Genomic DNA, 15,885 nt, shown 5'->3' with positions numbered 1-15,885 from the left:
CTCCTTCAGGGGTGTTTGCAGAGCAGCTGCGCACAGCTGAGCATCGAGCAGGACGCACAGCTGCACATGGCACCCACGGCGCTGTCCCAGACCGTGTGGCATCATGCCAGACTGGAAGGGGGAGGACAAGAAGGAATGGGGGATGCTCAGAGCAGTGGTGGTTTTGTCCAAGTTTCCATTACCGTGATGGGCCCTGCTGCCCTGGGGAGGCTGAGCACTAGGCGGAAGGAGGGAATGAGTTCTGGGTTTTGCTTGTTCTGTGTTTTGCTTCCCACACCGAACTGTCATCTCATGTCACAGGTTTTCTGGTTTTCACCCTGTGCTCGTCTCCACAGTCGTGGTGGGCGGTTCAGAGGGGCAGGTGGGGAGAGCAGGCAGCTGAGAGGGGCTGCGGCTGTTTGCTCGGCAGGAAAATCCCTTCTGGTCAGGGGCTGGGGCCGGGCTCTGGCTCAGGTCGGGTCTGAGCCGGGTTTTGGCTCGGGTCTGGGCCGGGTTTTGGCTCGGGTCTGGGCCGGGTTTTGGCTCGGGTCTGGGCCGGGTTTTGGCTCGGGTCTGGGCCGGGTTTTGGCTCGGGTCTCAGCCGGGTTTTGGCTCGGGTCTGGGCCGGGTTTTGGCTCGGGTCTCAGCCGGGTTTTGGCTCGGGTCTGGGCCGGGTTTTTCGCAGCCGCTCCAGGCGCGGAGAGGATCGGCGCTTCAGCCTGTTCGGCCAATCAGGATTCGGATTGGACTGCTCCTTCAGCCAATCCGGATGCGGATTGAAAGTGCAGGGATTTTTATTTTAGCCAATCAGGAAATGATTGGACTTCTCCCTGTTTAACCAATCACCGCACGGATTGAAGGGCCAGCCCTTTCAGCCAATCAGGCCGCGGCGTTCCAGTTTGGCCAATCAGGACAGATTGGGGCTGCTGGACTTGGCTTGAAAAGCTGCAGCCCCGTTTCTGATTGGCTGAGGCCCCTGGCCACGCCCCCATCCCCGGCCCCTCCCACCGCCCCCGCCCGGGCAGGGACCCCCGAGGCGCCGGGGCTGTACAAGGACTTTATTCACAACATCTAGAAATCTTTTTTAAATAAAAGCACATTTCCGAAGCAGCAGCAGCCGCGGGGAGCGCTGTGCGGAGCGGGGGGTGCTGCAGGGCTGCGTCACGCGGCATTGTTGGTGGTGGAGTTGAGAACGCGGGAGGCGCTGTCAAAGCTGGAAGCCTTTGAAAGTTGGCGCTGTGGAAACAAGAAGTGGGGATGAGGGAAGGGAGGGGGCTGCAGCCTCACAGCTCAGAGGGGACACAGAGAGGCAGGCCAGGCTGCCCGAGGGAGATGGAATACAAATTAATACGGGAGCTATGAAACTTGCAGGCAAGGAACATTAATGTCTTTCTTTACTAAAATGTATAAAGAGTAAAAGCTTTCGGTAGTGTCACACAGTGATAATTCTCAGGCTCAGCCCAGCCCGATGGGGGGACAGAGGCTGTCCAGGGCCCCCCGCCCGGAGAGAGGAAAGCAGCCCCCCTGGAGCCCCAGCGCTGCTCAGGGCCGCCTGCCACCAGCGCTGTTAGAAGCTGTCACGGGGAGCCACGGGCAGGGGCAGCCACCCCCCGAGGGGACGCGGGGAGGAGCAGAGGTGCCGTGCAGCGAGAGGGGTGGGGTTAGAAGAGGTGAATTACCGCAAACTCAGAATAGGTGCTGGCAACAGAACTAACGCTGTGGTTACGCTGGGCAGGGGCTCTGGGGGTGCACCCACCGCTCAGGGTGGTTCCGTCCAGCTGGGACACGTTCTCCTTGTTCTGCTCCCTCAGCCTGCGTCGCGGGGGCTTCACTGCCGCGCGGGTGGGGGTCCGGGCCCGGCTGAACTGTGGGGAGGGGGACAGTGGAGGGATGCAGGAACTGAGCAGAGGCGGCTGCAGTGCCCATCGCTCTGAGGAGCCAGAGCAGTGCCAGGCTCCAGCAGCTCTCCAGACTGGGGTGCAGTTCTGGCCCCTGAAACATACAGCACAGAACGACAGAATCCTGCAGCATTGTGGGTGGGAAGGGACTTTAAAGCCCATCTCGTTCCACCCCCTGCTGTAGGCAGGGATGCCACTCACTAGACAAGGATGCTCAGCCCTGTCTGGCAGCACACACACATGCTGAAGGTCCTTCAAGCTGCAGGCTCAGCACTAAGGAACAGGTGTACTAGAAATCTGGGCTGGAGGAAGATTTCCTGGCCCCCTCCTCCCTCAGGTCCCAGGAACATCCCAGCAGGATGGCAGCAGCCCCACAGGGCAGACTGCAGACAAACAGGGGCCTCTGTGCCCCACGAGCTCAGCAGGGGAGGCGGTGACCCACGGGTGACAGCAAGGAGAGCTGCAGCACCGCAGCCCAGCCATCCCCCAGCCCCTCACCTGCTTCCCGGAGGGCGGCAGCCGCGAGGTGGGCGAGTGGGAGATGGCTGCCCCGAGGGCTGAGCGCGCCGTGCAGTTGGAGGCGGTGCTGGCGCTGGAGGTGCCGTGGAGCTGAGCAGGAGGCAGGGCACGCGTCACACAGGACACCCCCTCCTCCCTTCCCGTGCGGCTGCAGCACCCCGACCCCCGCGGGGCGAGGGCAGCCCGAGGCTGTGCCCAGCCAGGCACAGAGCTCTGCTCCGGGCACCCAGCCCTCCCCACTGCTCCGCAGGGCCGTTTTACCTTGCTTACTTTGGCAGGCGTGTGGGGGCTGAGCATGCGGCGCTTGATGGGCGTCCGAGGGGCGCTGCCGTAGAGCATCTCCGCCTCCATCTCCCGGCTCTTCTTCAGGTGCTGTGGGACACGCCCGCACTCACACTCTGAGCCCCCCTGTGACACTGCCACTGCCAGTGGCACTGCCCTGCTGCAGCTGGCACAGCCACACAGCAGGACTGCAGTAGGGATTTACAGCTGTGCAGAGCCAAGCGTCACCTCCGGCACAGCGGCGGCCACAAAGGGGCTCGGCCCAAGCAGCTGTGGCAGCAGTGGGCACCAGCCCCACCGCCTGCTGCTTCCAAGCTGGGAATGAGCTGGCAGAGCCTGGCGCCCAGCAGGGACAGCCCTAGGCTGGCGTGAGGCAGGAGCCAGGGACGCTCCCAGGCAGAAGCCAGTGTGCTCAGCTCTGTACTTACCCGCTCCTGCTTCTCCTTCTCCTTCTCCAGACGGTACTGCTGCCACTGCTCTGACACATACTCCATGAACTGCTGCCCCTTCACCAGGAAAGCTCCCTTGAACTCCTCCTCCCAGGTCTGGACCTTCCTCTCGAGCTCCTCCTGCAGCTGGTCAGGACATGAGGGCAGTGTAGGGCTGCCCTGAACCCAGGTGTCCCCACACCCAAAGACCCCTTTTCCTCTGTCAGTGGGACCACAGGTCCTTCACCAGGGCTGGACCTACCTTAGACAGCGTCTTCTGCAGCTTTGCTCTCTGCTTCTCCTCCTTCAGAAGGTTTCCTCCTCGATTGGTGAAGCGACTGGGGTCATTTGCTTTGCGCTGGTAGAGAATGGTGGTCAGGAGAGACACGAACACACCACCCAGTCCCCTCAACCTCTCATGGTGAGGGCCCCAGAGCAGGCAGCCCTGCACAAGCACCCCAGTGCTCGAAACACAGCACCTCATCCCTGCTCTGGCCCACCATGACTGCCCAGTGGCTCCCTGCTCCATCCCAGAGCGCTGTCCCACGGGAGCAGAGGTACACACTGCCCCATGACCCGCACGCTCCTGCCTGGACAATACCTCCAGCTCCAGGAACAGCTTCCAGCTCTCCTCCCACTTCTGAACAGCCTCAAACAGATCTTTGTGTGTTTCATAGTAGGTCTTCATCTTGCCCACCTCAGCGTCATGCAGCTCGAGCAGGGTCTCTGTGTAATCCTCTGGAAGGGCACAACTGCCAGGTCAGGGGGCTGCTGGAAGCCCTGGGATCCCTCCCCAAATCTGCCTGGCCAGCCAGCACCCACCATCATAGAAGGGGCTGAACCTTTCCCTCTGCTCCTGGCTGTAGAAGCATTTGTCCCAGTAGTCAGCCAGCTCTGCCCGGATTGCATGGATGACGGATTTCATGTTCTGCAGCTTCAGCTCTTCTAGACGGTCCACTTCCTGCTGCAGCTGGCCCCGGAGAGAGCACGGGTCAGGAGGAACAGGGGGAGAACAGGCTTCATCTCCTGCGTGAGCCGCTCTCGGGAACGAGGCGCCTGCCAGCACCAACCTCCAGCTCCAAATTCTGCCTCCTCCCTCCACGAAGGCAGGATTTGCCCTGCTCCCCTCACCGAGCAGCCAGGAGCACGAGAGCCCCCGAGCTGCTGCCCCAGCCCTGCCCCCTGAGCACAGCAGGGCTCTTACAGCTCTCCTGGTTCGGACTCTGGAGCCAGCCAGGTGCACGGCCGAGGACTCTCTCTCCTCCTGCGGGATCTGCAGCCGCTCCCAGAGCGCCAGGATCCGCACGCGCAGCTCCGTGCACACCGCCTCGTTCAGGGCCCGCCGGGCCTCCAGCTGCGGGGGGAGCGGGGCTCAGCAGGGCCCGGGGCTCAGCACGGCCTGGGGCTCTGCCGGGGCTCAGCAGGGCCCGCAGGGCCACGCACACGAGGTCTCCTGGGCCCTGGCAGGGCTGCTCTAACGCACAGCCTTGCCACAACCCAGCGGCTGCTCTTACACCACGGCAGCAGCCCCAGCGCCGCCTCAGAGCACAGCATACCTGCTGCAGCAGGCTCTGCAGGGCCGTGATGTTGTCCTGGGACAGGCAGAACGCCTCCTCATCCTCACACACCACGTCCCGCTCGAAGCTGGTGTCCGGGGTGTGGTCCAGCTCCTCCATGAGCAGAATGATCTGGCGCTTGTTGGTGACAAATTCTTCCCGCCTTTGCTCCTGGGGCGGGGGCGGTGTCAGGAGGCAGGAGCCCCTTGTGGGCCCCTCGGGCCCCCCCAGCCCCCAGGCTCACCTTCAGCGCGTTGAGGGAGGCCACGTGGCGCCGGTAGCGGTCCAGCTCCTCCAGGCTGGGCACGCTCCCGGTGTCGATGGTGAACAGAGCTGTGCACAGGATGTCACACAGGGCCCGGTCCTGTTCCTGCAGGGCCTTCAGCTCCTGCTTCCTGTCCCGCTTCTGCTTCTGTAGCACCTCCACACACGTGCGCAGGTTCTTCTCCATCTGCAGGATGGTGCTTTTCTCTGTCTGCAAGGGGCCAGACATCAGCTCTGTTCCGCACTTCTCCCGCACCTGGCTCATGCTTTGGGTTTTTATACAGAGACCAGGGTTGCCAGCCCTGGGTGTGAGTGAGATGTTCCCTGGGAAGGTGGATGATCACCAGCAACATGCAAAACAAGGTGCTGGGGAGCACCACACAACCACCTACCAGTGCCTGGCCTGTGAGGAGCCACAGAGCCTCTACCAAGCAGCCAGAAAAGCAGTTTTGAATAGATATTTGCCTTCTAAGCTCTGGCCTCTGGGACACACAGGCAGAGGCCAGCAGGCAGAAGGAGCCCAGGACCCCAGGCCTCACCTCGAAGGGGGCCAGCTGCAGCTCCCTGCACAGGGTGTCCAGCTCCTTCCGACACAGGGCGATGCTCTTCAGCAGACGCTCCTTCAGGCTTTCCTCCTCCGCCACCATCATGTCCAGGAGACTCTGCAGCACGGCGTGGTTAGGTATTGGCTTTTCACCAACAGTTCGAGGCGGGGCGTGGGAACCGAGAGTGGGCAGGGCAGCGGGAGCACGCCAGGGCAGCGGCGGGCAGGGAGCCCCGGCGCTGCCGGCAGAGCCGGCCCCGAGCCGGAGCCCCGAGGGCGGGCCGGGTGGGCTCGCTCGGAGCGGCCGGGGTCGCGGGCGGCAGCAGGTGCGCGGCCCAACAGAAGAACGGGCGCCTCACCTTGATGTGCTTCCTGACGACGTCCGTGCGCTCCAGCCGCTGCTCCTCGGGAATGCCGATCTCCTCCCAGATGTCCCGCAGCGCCGCCATGGCCCGATTCAGGCAGGACACGGCCTCGGCCGCCAGCACCTCGCTGGGCACGGCGGGCCGTCAGCGCCGGCCCGGGCCCGGGCGCCGCCGCGGCCACCGCCCGTCCCGCCGGCACCGCCCGCCCCGGAGCGCCGCGCGGCCGCGCCCCAGCCCCGGTTGCCCCGTTAGTCCCCCGGTGCCCCCCATGCCCCCCGGTGCCCCCCGTTCCCCGGTGCCGGTGCCCGGTGCCGGTGCCGCACCTTTTCCTCATCGCCCCGCGCTCCATCGCCGCCGCTCCGCCGATTCGAACTGCCCCGGCCGCGCTGATTGGCTGCCGCGCCCCCAGGGCCCCGCCCACAACCGCCGCCGCGGCCGCGCCCCCGCCCCGCCCCAAGCCGCCCCCAGCCAATGGCAGTGCAGAGCCTTCGGCGCTTCCAGCCAATCCGGAGCGAGACCGCCGCCGCGTCCTGCGCGGGTAACGGCGCCCCCGCGCGCCCGCCATTTGACAGCGCGCCGTGACCGCGCCCCGGCCGCGCCTGCGCCTTCCCCGCGCGTTCCCTGCGCGCCCACTGCGCCTTCCCGCGCGCTCCCCCTGCGCGGCCCCGCCCGCTCCCAGCCCGCGCGGCGCGCTCCCGCACAGACGGGCCAGGCCGGGTCGCTGTCAGCACGATCTTTACTGGCAGGCTGCCCTCGGGCCCCGCGGTTCAGGCCCTGGCCTCGATCATGGCCTCCATCATGCGGGCGCTGTTGGTGATGGCCGTGGTCAGGAAGATGAACTTGCAGCCTGTAGGAAAGGCCCGTCGGTGCCGCAGCAGCACCGGCACTGCCGCGTCCCTGCGCATTCTCCAGGACAGCCGAGGACCTCGCCAGCCCCTCCGGGGGCTCCAGCCAGCGCTGAGCGCGAGCACAGAGCCCAGAGCACGGAGCCCAGAGCACGCAGCACAGTGCCCAAAGCACAGAACCCAAAGCCCAGAGGATAGAGCCCAAAGCACAGAGCCCAAATCCCAAAGCATAGTGCCCATTGCCCAGAGCACACAGCCCAGAGCACGGAGCCCAGAACCCAAAGCACAGTGCCCAAAGCCCAGAGCACGGAGCCCAGTGCCCAAAGCCCAGAGTCCAAAGTACAGAGCACAGAGCCCAAATCCCAAAGCACAAAGCCCAAAGCCCAGAGCCCAGAGCATGGAGGCCAGAACCAAAGCCCAGAGCACAGAGCCCAGTGCCCAAAGCCCAGAGTTCAAAGCCCAAAGCCCAGAGCCCAGAGCATGGAGCCAAAGCCCAGTGCCCAGTGCCCAAAGCCCAGAGCCTGCTTGGCTGCCCTGCCGCGGCGCCAGCCCCGGCTGCTGCCTGCTCCCGGCCCTTCCCAGGCCCCGTACCTCTCTCCTTGCCCAGGAAGCGGAGGGCCGCGATCTCGGAGAAGGTGCAGCCGCCCAGGAAGACGGCGAGCACGACGCGCTGGCACTCCGCGGCGGGGCCGTCCTCCGCGGCGCTGTCTGCGGGGCACGGGCGCTGTAGGCCGTGCCGGGGCCGGCCCGCGCCGCCCCCAGCCCCAGTACCTGACACGGAGAACTCGCTGCCGTTGAGCAGGCGCACCACCTCCTCCAGGCCCTGCCAGCCGCGGCGCTCCAGCACCTGCGGGATGGGCACGGCAGCGTGAGGCTGGCACTGGCACTGCCGGGGCTCGCAGCACACGCCACCAGCCCTGGGCAGGGGCAGCCCCGCGCACTCCCCACAGGAGGCAGGGCCGCAGGGGACGTGCCCGCTCGCTGCAGGGGCAGGTGAGCTCACCTGCTCGATGATCTTGCAGCTCAGGGGCACATAGGCCCCGCCAAAAACATACGCCATGTCCCGAGGCATTTTGAGGTCATACTCGCCATCCAGCCGAGGGATCTGCAGCGACAGGTGACACCCAGGCTGCAGGACCAGGCTGCCTGGGGCCTCGTGCCCCTCAGAGGTGCAGGGGTGAGGAGAGACAGACACTTGGAGCACGGCTCTGTCCCCACCTCCCGCCCCACCATGCCAGAGCCAGCGTCACACGGCCTGGGTGGGCTGTGCAGCAGGGGCCAGGGACAGAAATGTCCCAGAAATGTCACCTTGCCAGCACCCTAGCACCTCTGCGTCGGATGGAGGACACAGGGCTGCCTGCCCAGTGCCACTGCAGTGTGTGAAGGGGCAAGGAAAGCCCCAGCACTGCACCACGCTCACAGGACACGGGGCCAGGGCACAGTGGCAAGCTGGCAGTGGGCCCCAGCCCCGAGGAGGAGCCCCCAGGCTGCCAGGAGCAGCTCTGGCCCTGAGCAGTGTCCCCCTGGGGTGCCAAGCCTGCAGCCTGGGTACGGGCTAAGCAGAGCTCTCTGCTCTGTGGGCACTGTGGCCAGCCAGCACCCCTTGAGGACGTACCAGCCCCAGCTTCTTGCTTATGGCTCGGAAATTACTCTTCCTGGCCAAGGAACTGAATGCATCTGTGATCTTTCCTGGAAAACACGACAAGGAGAAACACCTCGAGGGGCTCTGGATCCCAGAGCCAGGCTGGCAGAGCTGTGCAGAGCTGTGTGCTCAGGAGAGTGGCCGTGGTGGCTGCCAGCCCTGGTGCCCCCCAGCAGAGCCCCTGCCCTGCCCGCAGCACCATTTCTGGGACACGTGCTTCCAGCCAGCCTGGCCAGCAGCTCCCCTTCCTGGGCTCCAGGACAGGGGCAGGGCTGCCTCACCCGCTGCACGGTCTGTCACCAGCTTGCTGACTTTGCTCTCCACGGCTGTCAGGGTCTCCCCCGCTGCCTGCTCCGTCAGCAGCCCGGCGCGCTTCAGGTTGTGGAAGGTCAGCAGGTGCTCGGGCCCGTAGCTCTGCCATCGGGGCAGCAGGTCAGCGTGGGCCCCGCCAGCCAGCACACAGGCTGTGCCCTCTGCACACGCACAGCTGCTCTGAGCCCCCAGCAAGCACAGGGCAGGGCAGGCACAGCCTGGGGCTCAGCACGGGGCTGTGAGGCAGGGTCTGTCCCGCAGGGCCAGCCCACTGTGCTGGGGCTCAGCACGGGGCTGTGAGGCAGGGTCTGTCCTGCAGGGCCAGCCTGGCTGTGCTGGGGCTCAGCACGGGGCTGTGAGGCAGGGTCTGTCCTGCAGAGCCAGCCTGGCTGTGCTGGGGCTCAGCACGGGGCTGTGAGGCAGGGTCTGTCCTGCAGGGCCAGCCTGGCTGTGCTGGGGCTCAGCACGGGGCTGTGAGGCAGGGTCTGTCCTGCAGGGCCAGCCTGGCTGTGCTGGGGCTCAGCACGGGGCTGTGAGGCAGGGCCCAGCCCCAGGAGCCCCAGGAGCCCCGGGCCCAGCTCCTCTGGCCAGCAGCACAGGAGGGTCCCCCCAGCCCAGCTCTCACTCTGCAGTGGCTCCAGCCCTCACCTGCAGGTACTGGGTTTTCAGGGAGCGGTAGTCCTTGGGGATGAGACCTGTGGGGAGCACCAGGTGAGCTCGGTGCCCGGGCAGGTACCCCTGCTGGCCCGGCAGGGCGGGCACTCACCGTTTTCCGTGAGGGACAGGAGGCACATGAGGCGCAGGCTCTCGACGGGGGACACCTGTGGGGAGCAGGGTTAGCGGGGCAGCAGGGCGCTGCAGCAGGGACCCCGTGCTCTCACCTGTGCCCTCACTTGCCATCAGTGTGCTCAGGCACCCTGCACTCTCACCCGTCACCTGCCATCAGTGTGCTCAGGCTCTCACCTGCCGGTCAATGTGCTCTTCAATGAAGCTGGTGCTCTCACGGATGTCAAAGCCCTCCAGCAGTGCTGTGGCAGGGACAGGCAGCATCACCCAGGGCTCTCACCAGCCCACTGGGCTGGGCTCTGGGCTCTGCTGCCCTCCCAGCACCCCAGGGAACTGAGCCCCCACCCCTGCACACGTTCCCTCTCGGAGTGCAGCCTGTCCCTGCCTGGGATCTTGAGACAGCCCCAGAAGGGGCTGGGAGGACGGGGCCACCCAGGGACCAGCCAGGCATGAGGCCATGGCTCAGACTGGGGCAGGGGCAGGCACAGGTGGAGCAGCACTCACAGTGTTCAGCCTTGATGGTCTCTTGGAAGTCCTGCTTGGTTTTCTTTTTCATGATCGACTCACAGGCACCAATATCTACAGAGCCAAGAGACACAGTGGCTTTGGAGGGGAAAGGGCTCTGCAGGCACTGTCAGCACACGCCAGCAGCCCCTGCCCTGTCCCTGCTGGGCACATCCAGGGCCCCCCAGCCCCTTCCCCGCAGCCCCAGCCCTCGCAGGGCAGCCCCTCCCTCCCCTCAGGCTCCTACGCAGGCTCAGCAGGCGATGCTCCTGCTTCAGTCCCTTCAGCTCCTGCGACACGAAGTCCTTCATCTGCTTGATGTCCATGCCCCGGCGCCGCTGCGGGAGGGAGAGCAGGGGGTGGCCAGGCTGTCAGGGGTGCTGGCCAGGCTGTGAGGGCAGTGCCACACGCATCCCAGGGTGACACTCACGTCGTACTGCGCCTGCAGGTTCCGTGACTTCTGGCTGAGGAAGCCGAAGACGCTGGAGAAGTGCTCGTTGCGAATCTGGCTGAACACCTGTGCAAGCACCACAGCTACCAGGGCCTGGCCAGCTGCAGCCCTGGGGACACAGGGCCAGGGCCAGCGCTCCCCACACCCTGGCTGGCAGCACAGCAGCCTGTGTCAGTGTTTCCCTTTGAGCCAGGCCACACCAGGATCTGAGAAATGCTGCTCAGGGGTCAGCCCTGGTGAACAGCACTGGGTCCTCCCCAGCTTAGCAGAAACACTCTCTCTTCCTAGGAACTAGTACTGTCTAACCAGCTACTGTTTTTTAATAAACAGCCTGGGAAAATTATTTTTGTAACCTGAATAAAAACACAAGTGGAGTTATATTTTCACTGCCAAACGCCACAGTAAAATACCAACCTGAATTGTGGCCAGGATGGAAAATTACTATGAACCTCATGACTCAACAGGCAGGTTTTCCATGTTCCTTTCCTATCCTTTTGATTCCCCCCTCAATCCCCACCTCCACCTCCACACAGATATTTTTGGGTTGATTTTGGTTTGGATTAATTGACTTATAATTTTTTTTTTTTTACTTTTTATCTGTGTGCTTTAACCATGTAGAACGTTGCCAATGAATTTTGTCAAGCTGTGGCTTTTATAAACCCGTTTTTGCAGACACCTTTGCTGGGGATTCCTTAAAAGACTCATTTGTGGCACAGCCCTGCACGCAGGGACTCTGACAGGTTCAGAAGCGGAGCTGCACCAGGATTCTCTGGTCTCTGTGCCTGAACCCATGCCCAGCAGCCCCCAGCCACTCCTGCTCAAGCGCAGGGGAAGGAATGGTCCACTCTGCCTGCTCCCACCAAGGGCACTCCCCGAGGCTCGTGAGGACTCACTTTGTCCTGGGAATTGAGCAGCACTTTGATACTCTTGTCAGAAGAGGTGACATCTGGCCCAAAGTCCACGCTGCCTGCAGGGAGAAGTGAAGAGCTGCTTTGTCCCAGACACAGCAACATCCCCACATGCACAGCCCTGCTGTAAGAGGCAGCAGAGACAGGGGATGCCAGCCCAGCCTCGTGGTCAGTCAGCACTGTCCCTGTGGATGGCCTCCAGCAGCACCCCACACTGGGACTGTCCCTGTGGGAACAGCAGTGTGCCTGACAGGGCCAGGCACAAACCCTGCACACGCTGGCCAGGTGAGTGCAGAGAGCCCTGTGCTGAGGGCAGAGCCCTGTTGTGCCCCATGGTAATGGCAGAGCTCTGTTCTGCCCCATAGTGATGGCAGAGCCCTGTTGTGCCCCATGGTGAGGGCAGAGCCCTGTTGTGCCCCGCTGTGAGCGCACAGCCCCGTGCTGTGAGGGCAGAGCCCTGTGCTGTCAGTGCAGAGCCCTGTTCTGTCCCATGGTGAGGGCAGAGCCCTGCTGTGCCCCATGGTGAGGGCAGAGCCCTGTTCTGTGAGGGGGCAGAGCCCTGCTGTGCCCCATGGTGAGGGCAGAGCCCTGCTGTGCCCTGCTGTGAGTGCACAGCCCCGTGCTGCACGGCCCTTCCCAGGCACGTACCACACTTGATGCGGAAGGTGTCGTCCACGAGCCCCTCGTAGACCACTTGGGAGCAGAGTGCTGTCACGTAGTCGGTGTCTGCAGGGAGAGCCAGCTGCCCTCGTGCTGCTCCTGCCCCTCTGGGAGCCTGCTGCCCGGCCCGCAGCCCTGCCCCAGCCCACCTCTGTCCATGAGGAAGACGTGCCCAATCTCAGGCCTCCTGCCCTGCCCTTCGCTGTCGCTCTCTTCCTCCAAGTCCCGCCACAGCTCGTAGCTCATCTGAGAGGGCAGAGGGTGCCAGGGCAGGGGAGCAGCCCAGGCTCCTGCCCTCAGGGCACGGGGGGCTCCCCACAGCCCAGCGAGCAGCAGCCGCCCCTCTGCTGCCCACCTTGGCACACGGGAGCCCCCAGAACCCGCCCAGGAGCAGGCACAGGCAGTGACGCCTCTGCTGATGTGCTGCCGTGTGCCCAGGTCCCTGCCAGGCACACCCTGACGGGGAGCCACGGCCCCAGGTGCCAGCCCCACCTTGGCACAGCGGCCGATGCCGTACGCCCTCCCGAAGGGGCCGTAGAGGGAGCTCAGCAGCTGCAGGGCCCTGGCCACGGGGTTGATCCAGCGGTGGTCTCCCTCCTGGGGACGAGGCAGCGAGTGTGGCAGCTGGCTGGCAAGGACTGCAGGGCAGGGACTGGGCTGGCACGGGGCTGGGAGCTGCCCCGAGCTGCTGGGCCAGGGCAGAGGGGCCAGCAAAAGCTGCCCTGGGGAGCAAAGGGGCCGTGGTGCACACTGGGGGGCTGGCAGGGCGCCACACGCCTCCTCCACGAACAGCAGCTCGTGCCCAGCCCAGGGGACAGGCCGGCTGTCACCCCACAGTGTCCCACTGACCAGGAAGTAGTCACGGAAGAACTCGGGCAGCTCCATGCTAATGATGTCCTCATCCAGGGGCAGCAGGTAGAAGGACCATTCATCGCAGGTGACATCTGTGTTTGGGACGGGGACAGGGGACAGCTGTGCAGCCCCGGGCAGGAAGAGCCCCAAGAACCACAGCAGCCCCAGAACAGGGCCTGTGGAGCCTCAGATGGGATGGGTGGCAGGACCCTCTCTCCTCTCCCGGGGCAGAAGAGAGGCCCTGATGCTGTGTGGGCCCACATCTGCCTGCAGCCAGCCCCAAGAGAGCCCGTGTTCCCTGCCCACACGGGATCCCAGCACTGGGATTTAACGGGGATCCTGTGGTGCCAGCCACCCCGAGCAGCACTGCAGCCCCACTCACCTCCAATGACCCCCTCTTCCTCCAGCACCATCTCGCAGGCATAGAACTGGAAGGGAAGAGGAGACAGGGGCAGGCAGGCTCTGAGCAGGAAAAGCTCTGGCGGGGCCCAGCGCCTTCCAAGCCACCACAACGCTTGGGTTTACTCAAACATTTCTGGGTTACAGTTTCTGGTGCCCGTAGGAGGGTGTAAGGTGCAAAGGCTGGGCAGGCAGTGACGGGGACTGGGCAGCACCGCAGGTCCCACTGACCTTCTGGGGGCTGAAGATGATTTTGTACTTCCTGCTCCTGCCCGACATCTTGTCAGCGTTGACAATATCTGTGGAGAGCGCGCAGAGCCCCTGCACAGCTGCCCAGCTGCCCACCCCGGGCACAGCTGCCCGGCGCGCCCGCGGGCCGGCCGCACTCACCCGCGATCAGCCGCATGCTCCGGACCCGCGGCCGCACCAGGAAGCAGAACCTGCACAAGGGCAGCGCCGCTGGAGGCTCCGCGCCGGCCACCCCGCCCTGCCCTGCCCGGCCTGCCCTGCCCAGCTCTGCCCAGCTCTGCCCGTCCTTGTTCCTGTCCCTGCTCTGCCCTGCCTGCTCTGCCCAGCCCAGCCCAGCCCAGCCCAGCCCAGCCCTGCCTGCTCTGCCCATCCTGCCCTGCCTGCCCTGTTCCTGTCCCAGCCCTGCCCTGCCCTGTTCTTGCTCCTGTCCCTGCCCTGCCCTGCCCAGCTCTGCCCATCCTGCTCTGCCCAGCCCAGCCCAGCCCTGCCTGCTCTGCCCTGCCCCTGTCCCAGCCCTGCCCGGCCCAGTTCTGCCCTGCCCATCCCTGTCCCTGCCCATCCCGGTCCCTGCCCAGCCCAGCCGTGCCCGCGGGCACTCACTGGTCGCTGGCGCCGGGCCCCGGCCGGCTCTCCACCTTGTACAGCTTGTCCACGTCGTGCTGCTGCGGGGACAGGGCGCGGGTCGGGCGCGGGCGGCGGCGGCCGGGGCCGGCCCGAGCGGGCCCGCGCTACCTTCAGGATGGACACGTTGGCGATGCGGTCCAGGGGGCTCATCAGGTCGGCCTCGATGAACAGGTCCTTCTTCCCGGGCAGCTGCGGGCAGGCGGCCATGGGCGGGCACCGCCGGCTGCCGGGCCCGCCCGCGCCCGCCCCGCGTCCCGCCGCCTCCCTGCGCCCCGGGCGCGCCCCGCACCTGCTCCAGCAGGTAGACCAGCTGGTCCCGCGCCAGCCGCTTCAGGATGCCGAAGTCCGGCGGCTCGGGCGCGTCGCGCCGCCCGGCCAGCGCCATGGCGGCGGCCCGCTCGGCCCCGGAACGCGCGGGCGCGGGCGCGGCGCGGCCGGAACTCGGCGGCGGCGGAACCGCGCGATACCATGGCAACCCAGAGACGCCGAGCTGTGCGCACGTTTATTGGCGGAGGCGCGGGCGCGGCCCGGTCACGCGGGCACGCCGCGCTCCTCGAACAGGCGCTGCAGCGCCCCCTCCAGGGCCGCGCTGGTCCCGCGCAGCCCGGACACCACGCGCGCCGCCCACCGGAAGTACTCCTGCACGCGCTCCTCCGACCAGCCTGCGGGCACGCGCGTGACGTCACCCCGCCGCCCACGCCGGGGCCGCCCGCTCCCCGGGGCCGGTCCCGGTGCCACCGGCGCAGACACCCCGCCCCGCCGTGCCCCGGCACGGCCCGCAGCCGCCGTGCCGCCGGCCGGGCCCGCGCCCCGGGGCTCCGCCGGTACCTCGCGGCGTGCAGCGGTTCAGGTCGCGCAGGTTGTGCAGCTTGTCGGCCAGCTTGACCAGCTTGGCGCGGCGGCTGGAGCCGGCGGCGCGCTCGATCTGCAGCCGCTTGCGCTCGGCCTTGGGCAGGCTCTTGTCGTCCGTCACCTCCTCCACCACGCGCCGCACCTCGGCGCCGAAGCGCTCCTCCAGCTCCGCCAGCGTGGTGGCCGTGTCCTCCACCGTGTCGTGCAGCAGCGCCGCCTGCGAGGGGCACAGGGGCAGCGGGGCCGGGAACGAGCGGCGGGCACCGGGCAGCACCGGGCAGGGCAGGGCTGGCGTTACCTGCAGCACCACCAGGTCCGTCACGCCGGCCTCATGCGCCAGGATCCTGGCCACGGCTGCAGCGAGAACGGAAAGCTGGCAGGAGGCGGCGGGGCACGGGCAGCTCCGCGCCCCCGGGACACGGGGGCTGCCCGAGCCCCCCCTGCGCGGGGGACACCCCTCGGGAGGAGTCCTTGGGCTGGGCACGCAGGAAGGCCCCAGGGGCTGGCAGTGCCCCCCGGCCTGGCAGGGGCTCGGCAGCGCCCGTGGGGCCAGGCACAGCGGGGCAGCAGGGCATGGCAGCCAGGCACGGGGCCGGGCGGGGCCGCGGGGCTCCGGCAGCCATGGCACGGGACAAGGGGCACGGCTCCCTCCAGGACCAGGGTGAGGGGCTCCCGGGGGCTGCACCGCGCCGGGGCAGGAGCGGGACGCGGTGCCGGGGGGCCGCACCGATGGGGTGGTTGATGTACGGGGTGCCCTCGGGGTCCATCCGCCGCTGCTCCTTGTGTTTCCTGGCTGCGAAGTCCACGGCCTCCAGCAGCCGCGCCACCTCGGAGCCCGCGCCCTCCGCCTCGGAGCCCATCCCCGCCGCCTCGGAGCCCATCCCCGCCGCCTCGGAGCCCATCCCCGCCGCCTCGGGGCCCATCCCCGCCGCCTCCGAGCCCATCCCCGCGGCTTCGGAGCCCGCG

At 66.5% G+C, this 15,885-nt stretch overlaps 3 protein-coding genes across 10 annotated transcripts; all 3 read right to left on the bottom strand.

Annotated features, from left to right (window-relative positions):
• Nucleotides 1–1,020: 1,020 nt before the first annotated feature.
• PRC1 (protein regulator of cytokinesis 1) lies at nucleotides 1,021–6,555 on the bottom strand. 5 transcript variants are annotated; one of them, XM_064389607.1, is made up of 14 exons: nucleotides 6,537–6,555; nucleotides 5,830–5,962; nucleotides 5,466–5,588; nucleotides 4,907–5,137; nucleotides 4,663–4,833; nucleotides 4,311–4,460; nucleotides 3,929–4,076; nucleotides 3,708–3,844; nucleotides 3,369–3,464; nucleotides 3,107–3,253; nucleotides 2,658–2,768; nucleotides 2,376–2,486; nucleotides 1,659–1,844; nucleotides 1,021–1,215 (listed from the first exon to the last, which is right to left on the bottom strand). In XM_064389607.1, exons 2-14 carry the CDS (start codon nucleotides 5,917–5,919, stop codon nucleotides 1,141–1,143), a joined length of 1,776 nt encoding a protein of 591 aa, XP_064245677.1. In that variant the 5' UTR covers nucleotides 5,920–5,962; nucleotides 6,537–6,555; the 3' UTR covers nucleotides 1,021–1,140. The 5 variants fall into 5 exon arrangements, with proteins under 5 accessions (XP_064245677.1, XP_064245672.1, XP_064245674.1 ...); XM_064389602.1 differs by lacking the exon at nucleotides 6,537–6,555 and adding an exon at nucleotides 6,159–6,281; XM_064389604.1 differs by lacking the exon at nucleotides 6,537–6,555 and adding an exon at nucleotides 6,159–6,281 and having other exon boundaries at nucleotides 1,695–1,844.
• Nucleotides 6,554–14,518, bottom strand: VPS33B (VPS33B late endosome and lysosome associated). Of its 4 annotated transcripts, none has more exons than XM_064389611.1 (23): nucleotides 14,357–14,518; nucleotides 14,176–14,256; nucleotides 14,044–14,102; nucleotides 13,585–13,634; nucleotides 13,426–13,493; nucleotides 13,178–13,223; nucleotides 12,793–12,887; nucleotides 12,436–12,540; nucleotides 12,093–12,189; nucleotides 11,932–12,009; nucleotides 11,269–11,342; nucleotides 10,355–10,441; nucleotides 10,172–10,262; nucleotides 9,925–9,999; nucleotides 9,598–9,662; nucleotides 9,401–9,455; nucleotides 9,283–9,329; nucleotides 8,604–8,736; nucleotides 8,296–8,369; nucleotides 7,684–7,785; nucleotides 7,452–7,527; nucleotides 7,272–7,388; nucleotides 6,554–6,682 (listed from the first exon to the last, which is right to left on the bottom strand). In XM_064389611.1, exons 1-23 carry the CDS (start codon nucleotides 14,450–14,452, stop codon nucleotides 6,603–6,605), a joined length of 1,851 nt encoding a protein of 616 aa, XP_064245681.1. In that variant the 5' UTR covers nucleotides 14,453–14,518; the 3' UTR covers nucleotides 6,554–6,602. The 4 variants fall into 4 exon arrangements, with proteins under 4 accessions (XP_064245681.1, XP_064245680.1, XP_064245678.1 ...); XM_064389610.1 differs by having other exon boundaries at nucleotides 14,044–14,105; nucleotides 14,357–14,517; XM_064389608.1 differs by having other exon boundaries at nucleotides 7,272–7,527; nucleotides 14,044–14,105.
• Nucleotides 14,519–14,555: 37 nt separating this feature from the next.
• On the bottom strand, nucleotides 14,556–15,863 carry HDDC3 (HD domain containing 3). Its single transcript, XM_064389614.1, has 4 exons — nucleotides 15,647–15,863; nucleotides 15,218–15,273; nucleotides 14,896–15,136; nucleotides 14,556–14,729 (listed from the first exon to the last, which is right to left on the bottom strand). The coding sequence occupies exons 1-4, from the start codon at nucleotides 15,861–15,863 to the stop codon at nucleotides 14,599–14,601; spliced, it is 645 nt and encodes a 214-aa protein (XP_064245684.1). The 3' UTR covers nucleotides 14,556–14,598.
• Nucleotides 15,864–15,885: the final 22 nt, after the last annotated feature.

This window comes from Passer domesticus, chromosome 14, assembly GCF_036417665.1.
Source record: "Passer domesticus isolate bPasDom1 chromosome 14, bPasDom1.hap1, whole genome shotgun sequence".
Classification (NCBI taxonomy): domain Eukaryota; kingdom Metazoa; phylum Chordata; class Aves; order Passeriformes; family Passeridae; genus Passer; species Passer domesticus.
Note: the sequence above shows the minus strand (reverse complement) of the source record. Positions and strands in the feature narration are given on the sequence as shown.